Raw genomic sequence first — 10,000 nt, 5'->3', positions numbered from 1 at the left:
GGAAAATTCCAGTAATTTTATTTTTCCTCCCTTACTCTGTGCCGCCGATACTCCACCCAGCTGCACACATTCATGCCTCTTGACTCTACCTTCTCCCAGTCTCTAGATCTCGCCCTGAAGTACTGCAATTACTTCTTCACCTCCACTTTTGTGCTGGAATCCATACTCAAGCTGATCGCCTTCGGCTTCCGACGCTTCTTCAAGGAAAGGTGCAGTGTGTCTTGTCATGTGCTGAGTTGTGTACGAGTGCTTCATAATTTTTGACATAATCAACCACTTTATGGTGAGTTTACTCGTTAGGAAAATACTCTTTTTCTTCTGATTCAGTCCACACCAGTGATTCTCAAACTGTGGTGCATGTACCGCAACCCAAAATGTTGAAAAAGCCATATTGGTCCAAAAATACAAACAAAAAATCTGTCTGGAGCCGCAAAAAATTAAAAGCCTTATATAAGTGTTATAATGAAGGAAACACATGATATAAGTGTCTATATTAGCCTACCATCAAAGGCTTAAGCAAATCTTTGTTGACAGAAATGTTGTATTTTAATTTGTATTCTATACATTTTTGCCACATTGGAAATCATTAGTAAAATGGAGGCTTCTCACGGGATGAGATAACTTCTGGAAATTACTGGCTCAGAATGGCCAAGGGTATAGATGTGTGTGTCCAAGTTTAATAAAACGGCAGGCTGTCTTCTTCTAATGGATTTATTACAATCTTTGCAAGCTGGGTAACGTTTGCTGTGGTCTGGGACAACATGGCACACAAACAACTATGAGAAATGCAGCCAATGTTACATACAGATAATGTGTCATGAGACATGCAAATATAAATTAAATACACACAGGACTAACGAGACATAGTGATGCAATATTTACATACAGCTAGCCTAAAGAGCATGTTAGCATTGATTAGCTTGCAGTCATGGATTGACCAAATATGCTTGATTAGCACTCCAACAAGTCAATAACATCAACAAAGCTCACCTTTGTGCATTCACACACAGCATAAAACGTTTGGTGGACAAAGGACAAATAAGGGGTGGCATAAAACACGTCTTTGTGTGGCAGCATCAGAGAAAGTTGTACATGTAAACCAACTATGATGAGTTCAAGAATCGCTGAAATTAGTAGGACAAAACGGTGCTTGCCAATCACTCATCAGTGAAGCAAGTATAACATAAACAGTGGGATTTCTATCAATTAGGAAGGTTTGTGTCATGTTTGTCCTCCTACAGAAAATATATTAAAACAAAAAACATATTTTTTTCTTCATCTTTTTCTATTTTCACACATCTCTGAAAGAGGTCCAGGGAGCCACTAGGGCGACTTTAAAAAGCCGCATGCGGCTCTAGAGCCGCAGGTTGCTGACCCCCGCACTAGTGGTACGCGGGCTCCATCTAGTGGTACGCCAAAGAATCACTTTATGAAATATTCAAACACAGTGTTACTGTTCAAACTGTGTGTACTGTTACAGTGGCCAAACCTATTCATTATACTTGTAAATAAAACCTCTGCCTTGTTTTTAATGAATACTTAGGCCTACTACGCTACTCTATTTTTAATATTGGTCGTTATGGTGGTACTTGGAGAGCCAAGTTCTGTCTGAGGTGGTACTTGGTAAAAAAAAAATAAAATAAAAAAAGTTTGAGAACCACTGGTCTACATCTACACAATTGGTTAGAATCTAAATACTCACGTTTTTATTAAAAATATTGACTAAATGTTAATAATATACCATATGAGGGTGAAAAATTACTAGCTTTGATATTAATCACTTGCGATGATTAATCTAACGCCTATGTGTCAAACATATGGCCCCCGAGATGATATTTGATAAGTATTAGAACCGGCTCGCAGGCCACAGCCACCTGCTGCTGTTTTGTACGCATCAATACTCCATCAGTGTTTCAAAATGGGGTCCCACGGACCCACCAAGTCATAAAAATGGGGTACCACAGTAAATTTTTGGGGTCCCACTTTTTTGTAAGCGTTTTGAAAACAAATGATAAATGTATGCATTATCCTGTTATATCTCACACTCTATATTGTTTTGGAAAAACTTTGTCATAAACGTTACTTATTCATAAAAACAAAAAAATAATACAAAAGAAAACACATTTTTATGCATATGTAAATGTATTCAGTTATAAACATTCATGAACTTTCTTCTTTCCTTCATGGGTCTAAACTATATTTTTCTATATTTTTCTTGTAATATTTTCAGACTGTGTTTGTTCTATTTTTGACCAAAGTATGAGAAAGAAAGCCATCTGAAATTGTCTTTATTTTTTTAGTTTTAATGCCATGATTTTAATAGTGCACAGATTTTCCTCCATGTGGCCCCTGAGCTAACGTGAGTTTGATACCCCTGCATCTAACGCATATAAATATGTGCTGCTTTAATTATAATACATGAAAATTAACAAAATTAATGAAACGGAACATTTACAACCAAGATGTATTTTTTAAGCAAACCCATCATGTTGTTCTTTACGTAGCTTGGTTCTAAAATGTAGTGATGTAACCTACACTATTTATTAGGGATGTCCAATAATATCGGGCTGCCGATATTATCGGCCGATAAATGCTTTAAAATTTAATATCGTAAATTATCGGTTTCATAATTATCAGTATCGGTTTCTAAAAGTAAAATGTATGACGTTTTAAAACGCCGCTGTGTCCACGGACGTAGGGAGAGGTACAGAGTGCCAATAAACCTTGAAGGCATTTCTTTTGTGTGCGTGCAGTCTAAGTCACATAATATCAACCGGCTGTTCTCATCACAAATTAATGCATGCATAGTTGGTCAACAGCCATACAGGTCACACTGAGGGTGGCCGTATAAACAAGTAACAGTGTTACACTGTTACAAATATGCGCCACATTGTGAACCCACACCAAACAAGAATGACAAACACATTTCGGGAGAACATCCGCACCGTAACACAACATAAACACAACAGAACAAATACCCAGAATCCCTTGCAATACTAACTCTTCCGGGACGCTACAAAATATTTTTTTTTTTCAGTCTACTTATTAACACATCTTGTGACAACAATATGCTGTGTATGCAAAACGCAAGTGTCCACTGCAGGGGACATTAGTTCTTTATATCTAAAACAATGTAGCAATGTATGCAAAATGATTTACGATAGACTATTTGATATGATTTAGATCAGTGTTTTTCAACCTTTTCTGAGCCAAGGCACATTTTTTTCATCGAAAAAATCTCGAGGCACACCACCAGCAGAAAAAAACTATGAAACTCAGCAGCCGATATTGACAGTAAAAAGTTGTTCTCGCAATTGTTGGATATGAATTCAAACCACAACCAACCATGCATCACTATAGCTCTTGTCTCAAAGTAGGTGTACTGTCCCGACCTGTCGCATCACGCTGTGATTTATTTTGAGTTTGTTGGTGTTCTTCTGTGTGTAGCGTTTTAGTTCTTGTCTCGCGCTCCTATTTTGGTGTTGATTGTCATGTACGGATGTACTTTGTGGACGCCGTCTGCTCCACACGCTGTAAGTCTTTGCTGTCGTCCAGCATTGTTTTTGTTTACTTTTCAGCCAGTTCAGTTTTAGTTTGGTTTTGCTTAGCCATCCCTAAGCTTCAATGCCTTTTGTTTATTTTTGGTTTAAGCTATCAATCAATCAATCAATCAATCTTTATTTATATAGCCCTAAATCACAAGTGTCTCAAAGGGCTGCACAAGCCACAACGACATCCTCGGTACAAAGCCCACACTATAGATACCGTTTTACCTGCACGCTGCCTCCCGCTGTCGTCTGCATATTGTGATCATGATAAACCATGTTCCCGACATGTACAAGGCAATTAGCTACCTGCTGCCACCTACTGATATGGAAGAGTATTACACGGTTACTCTGCCGAGCTCTTGACAGCACAGACAGTAATTAATGGTTTGCAAAAAATATTTTTAACCCAATTAGGTGAAATTACATAATTCTCCACGGCACACCAGACAATATCTTACGGTACACAGTGGAAAAACACTGATTTAGATAATGTAGCTGAAAGAGGATAATCACTGTCTAATGTATGACTGGGATCGATCAGAAAAAGAAACACCACTGATAATTGAAGAAATGAGGGCAAACCCGAAAGTAGCACACACATGAATTTAGAAAGTGTCATTGACAGACAAGAGCAGTCACTGTGCATCATGTCACGTATCGGCCGCGGCGGGAGACTGTCAGACCACATTAATAGCAGCCAGGGACACACAAACACAACAGCAGGATCTGTAAGTGTGCAAATTGTGTGTGTGTGTGTGTGTGTACTGATTTGAAGTTGTTTTTCTCAACAACTAATTTTCATGTTTCTCTTCTTTAATGTACAAACCCCGTTTCCATACGAGTTGGGAAATTGTGTTGGATGTAAATATAAACGGAATACAATGATTTGCAAATCATTTTCAACCCATATTCAGTTGAATATGCTACAAAGACAACATATTTGATGTTCAAACTGGTAAACATTTTTTTTTTTTGTAAATAATCATTAACTTTAGAATTTGATGCCAGCAACACGTGACAAAGAAGTTGGGAAAGGTGGCAATAAATACTGATAAAGTTGAGGAATGCTCATCAAACACTTATTTGGAACATCCCACAGGTGAACAGGCAAATTGGGAACAGGTGGGTGCCATGATTGGGTATAAAAGTAGATTCCATGAAATGCTCAGTCATTCACAAACAAGAATGGGGCGAGGGTCACCACTTTGTCAACAAATGCATGAGCAAATTGTTGAACAGTTTAAGAAAAACCTTTCTCAAGCAGCTATTGCAAGGAATTTAGGGATTTCACCATCTACGGTTCGTAATATCATCAAAGGGTTCAGATAACCTGGAGAAATCACTGCACGTAACCATCTAAGCCCGTGACCTTCGATCCCTCAGGCTGTACTGCATCAACAAGCGACATCAGTGTGTAAAGGATATCACCACATGGGCTCAGGAACACTTCAGAAACCCACTGTCAGTAACTACAGTTGGTTGCTACATCTGCAAGTATAAGTTAAAACTCTCCTATGCAAGGCGAAAACCGTTTATCAACAACACCCAGAAACGCCGTCGGCTTCGCTGGGCCTGAGCTCATCTAAGATGGACTGATACAAAGTGGAAAAGTGTTCTGTGGTCTGACGAGTCCACATTTCAAATAGTTTTTGGAAACTGTGGACGTCGTGTCCTCCGGACCAAAGAGGAAAAGAACCATCCGGATTGTTATAGGCGCAAAGTTGAAAAGCCAGCATGTGTGATGGTATGGGGGTGTATTAGTGCCCAAGACATGGGTAACTTACACGTCTGTGAAGGCGCCATTAATGCTGAAAGGTACATACAGGTTTTGGAGCAACATATGTTGCCATCCAAGCAACGTTACCATGGACGCCCCTGCTTATTTTAGCAAGACAATGCCAAGCCACGTGTTACATCAACGTGGCTTCATAGTAAAAAAGTGTGGGTACTAGACTGGCCTGCCTGTAGTCCAGACCTGTCTCCCATTGAAAATGTGTGGCACATTATGAAGCCTAAAATACCACAATGGAGACCCCCGGACTGTTGAACAATTTAAGCTGTACATCAAGCAAGAATGGGAAAGAATTCCACCTGAGAAACTTAAAAAATGTGTCTCCTCAGTTCCCAAACGTTTACTGAGTGTTGTTAAAAGGAAAGGCTATGTAACACAGTGGTGAACATGCCCTTTCCCAACTACTTTGGCACGTGTTGCAGCCATGAAATTCTAAGTCAATTATTATTTACATGAGTTTAAACATCAAATATCTTGTCTTTGTAGTGCATTCAATTGAATTTGGGTTGAAAATGATTTGCAAATCATTGTATTCCGTTTATATTTACATCTAACACAATTTCCCAACTCATATGGAAACAGGGTTTGTAAGTACCGGTAAAGGCATTTTGTAATTATGGAGAAAAACTGCTGACGTCCTCAGACTTAAAGAGATAAAACAGTAGAAGAGACTGCTTCATGTGCCGATTAGGCAAGTCCTATTCTATATACCGTATTTTTCGGACTATAAGTCGCAGTTTTTTTCATAGTTTGGCCGGGGGTGCGACTTATACTCAGGAGCGACTTATGTGTGAAATTATTAACACATTACCGTAAAATACCAAATAATATTATTTAGCTCATTCACGTAAGAGACTAGACGTATAAGATTTCATGGGATTTAGCGATTAAGAGTGACAGATTGTTTAGTAAACGTATAGCATGTTCTATATGTAAAAGTTATTTGAATGACTCTTACCATAATATGTTACGTTAACATACCAGGCACGTTCTCAGTTGGTTATTTATGCCTCATATAACGTACACTTATTCAGCCTGTTGTTCACTATTCTTTATTTATTTTAAATTGCCTTTCAAATGTCTATTCTTGGTGTTGGGTTTTATCAAATAAATTTCCCCCAAAAATGCGATTTATACTCCAGTGCGACTTATATATGTTTTTTCCCTTCTTTATTATGCATTTTCGACCGGTGCAACTTATACTACGGAGCGACTTATACTCCGAAAAATACGGTAACACAAAAATACAATTATAGAACTGATGTGTCCAAACTGAACCGGCATGTTCAGTCTGGCCCGCGAGATGTCAGGAGTTTAAGGAGGAACCTTAGATTATCTCTAATTTAATTTAAAATATCTGACAATATAATTGCTACAATCTTGTAGCATTCTTTTGGACAAAATCGGTAATTTAAGTTAATGACCATAAATTGGACTTTGAAGTCTGCACTGCACAGAATTTTTTTCTATACGACCCAATCCAAACAACCTTTCCCAATCATGGCGCAAATAAACTAACTCAACAGTCAACACACTTGATCACACATAACACAACCTGCTCACTGGACTTTGTGGATATTTAAAAAAAATGTCCAAGCACAACACATAATTCAATATTAAACTCTTTTAAATCCCTTGCAATGCATGATGGGAAAAATGCAAAACACTTTCTCCACACTAATTTATCCATGCTTGGCTTTTTTTTTTTTGTGAGAATGTTAGCATGCTAGCATTTTATGCTAGCTTATTTTGCTAATTTTGTGTGGCTCGCTTGGTAGAGCGGCCATGGGTTATACTTGTATAGCGCTTTTCTACCTTTTTTTAAGGAACTCAAAGCACTTTCACACTATTTCCATATTCACCCATTCACACACACATTCACACACTGATGGCGGGAGCTGCCGTGCAAGGCGCTAACCAGGACCCATCAGGAGCAAGGGTGAAGTGTCTTGCTCAAGGACACAACGGACGTGACTCGGATGGTAGAAGGTGGGGATTGAACCAGGGATTGAACTCAGATTGCTGGCACGGCCACTCTCCCTACTTCGCCACGATTAGGAGTGACTGTCTACTGTTTTTGCCAGCAACTTGAGGATTCCAGGTTCGATTCCCGCTTTTCGCCATCATAGTCATAGCTGACATTTTACCCACCTGCTCCCAGTGCCACCCACACTGGTGTCAATGTAGCTTAAAAGATTTTAGCTACAAAAAAGCACTATACAAATATAATTCACTTCACTTCACAAATATTACTATGGCCCCGTTTAGACTAAACACCAAATCTCTTTTTTTTTTTTTTGCCCTGAAGTAACACAGATCAGCCTTTTTTTTGCCAATCTAAACGCTCCAAAGTGCTTAAAATCTGATCTTTTCGCTTCAGATTTAGTTAGTCCGAATCCGATTGGAATCAGATCTTTTTAAATGTGACTTTAGTCCAAACGGCAATGCGACCTGAATGCGACCCGTATGTGACTTTTTTGGCAGCTTTGGGTGAGCTCCGTCCTTCGTATGCACGGAGAAAGTGGATACTTCATCACAACATCCGGTTTCGGTGAACAAAGTCTTCTTTCGACGGCCCAATTTTTGGTGCATCACTAGCCAATAGTGCACAAATAATAGGCTGTATGTAATATATGAATATATACTTTGATTCCGAAAAAACAGCGATTGTTGAAGGACTGGAATTGACGCTTTGGCGTATTTGCTTACATGTTACATACATTGCGTGAGTTGTTTACGGAAGTGAGTTGAAAAATAAAGCTAACATAAATCCACGCTGAAGTCTGTGTTGCTCCTCCTTCACAGCCATAAAAAGGTTAGAATCCTCCCAAAAATATTACACTATACAGATCAGGGGTGTCAAACGTACGGCCCGAGGGCCGGATCAGGCCCGCAAACAGGTTTTATCCGGCCCGCTGGATGAGTTTGCTCAGTATAAAAATGAGCTGAAATCTTTGAATGGAAGAAACTGCTGTTCTATATGTGTCCACTAGATGTCTCAATAGCAATTATTTGTATCTTTGTAGATGATGCTACATATGTAAAAAATAAAAATAAACCACCTGATGTTAGTGCACTAGTCGAGGAAAATGAGAAAACTACATAAATAACATCCTGTAATTTGATTTTTTTTTTTATCTTGATAGATTGAAAACTAACACCAATGAGTTGACTGATGAACATTATCACATAATTTATTTAGAAAGTATAAATAATGAAAAATAAAGATAGAATACTATTAACCACAACAACAAAAAAACATTATGATTTGTACATTTTCAGAATGTGCTTGTTCTATTTCTAAACAAAGAAAACAATCTGAAGTTATCTTTATTTTTAAGTTATCATGCCGTGATTTTACCATTAGATTTTTCTCCATGTGGCCCCCGATCTAAAATGAGTATGACTCCTCTGATATAGATCCATTCTACGTTATATTACTATAATTTATTTTAACGTTAAAATACGCTAACTGATAAGGTATGGCAAGATATTTTATCTTGTGGTAGTAGTAGCGACTTCCTTGTTCATTTACGGAATACAGTCAACTTCCTTTGTTTTCACTTTATCGAACTGCGCATGCATGTCGAGGCCACATTGGGGCATGTGCGCGTTTACACTGTAGTCTGATAAAAATTACATTTTACTTGCAGTGTAAACAGTCAGCTGGAAAAAAAATAAGATTTGGATAAAAAAATCAGATTTGGGGCCACTTTGGCCTGCAGCATATACATAATCTATCACACAGCAACTTCACAGGCAACAGGTAACTAACACACCCATGGCTACTACTACTACTACTAGGGGAGAATAATGAACAACAACTCCTTAAACACTAAACTTTGAGTGACTATTTACGAAAATGTGCTGAAAAGCATGCTAGGAACTGGCGCCACTCCCATCGTTACACTATAAAAATATATCTCTAGATTTTAGGCATAGTCTTTTACACAAAATTACTAAAACGGTACCATTATTATTTTACTGTAAAACTCTATAGATGCCAGTTTTTAACCATAAAATTCACTATCTCTGTTTTTACAGTGCGCTACTTTAAATAAAATAAAAAAAGTTTACCACTTTTCTTTTTTATTGTAAAATTCCAGCGATTTAGCTGTCTGTATTTTACCGTGAAATCTACTGCCTTTTTTTTTTACAGTATAGGAGTGCTTTCAATAAACTAGCATGCTTTGCAGCAGTTGTTTTGTAAAAAGTTGCTACAGTTACGTATTTAGGGTTAACGTAGTTGTTGTTATTCCCCCATAGTAGTATCAGTTTGTGGTGTTGTTATTGTTATGATTGCAGTTAGTCTTTTGAGTCGAGGGATTCAAGATCAACAAAATAACTCTAACTAATATCCATCCCTGATGCACAGGCCACATATATACTTAACTACTGCATGCAGAGAACCCTGACCTAAATTTAATGCACATTTACAGTCAAATTTTGTCAAATACAGGATAGAAAGACTAAGGTAAAACTATGGTAATCAACTACTAGTACATCATCACACTAAATGTAAAAACATGTAACAAGCAAGACAACTAACACAAATAATAATGTAGCAAGATAGAATCTATAACTAAACAGTAAATTGCGCAAGCTAGGAAGCAGAAAATGAATGCACCATAAGGACTACCATATTGTATGACTGGTCCAG

The 10,000-nt window shown here is 37.9% G+C and overlaps 1 protein-coding gene across 3 annotated transcripts in view; it reads left to right on the top strand.

Moving 5' to 3' along the window:
• Nucleotides 1-10,000, top strand: part of cacna1ia (calcium voltage-gated channel subunit alpha1 Ia) — a 352,101-nt gene that overhangs the window by 267,587 nt on the left and 74,514 nt on the right. For all 3 annotated transcript variants that reach the window (XM_072915676.1, XM_061974102.2, XM_061974103.1), the window contains one exon: nucleotides 100-209. In XM_072915676.1, the coding sequence (XP_072771777.1) occupies nucleotides 100-209 (110 nt within the window). The remainder of the gene's footprint in view (nucleotides 1-99; nucleotides 210-10,000) is intronic.

Source organism: Nerophis lumbriciformis, linkage group LG22 (assembly GCF_033978685.3).
Source record: "Nerophis lumbriciformis linkage group LG22, RoL_Nlum_v2.1, whole genome shotgun sequence".
Classification (NCBI taxonomy): domain Eukaryota; kingdom Metazoa; phylum Chordata; class Actinopteri; order Syngnathiformes; family Syngnathidae; genus Nerophis; species Nerophis lumbriciformis.
This window is presented reverse-complemented; position numbering and strand designations above follow the sequence as displayed.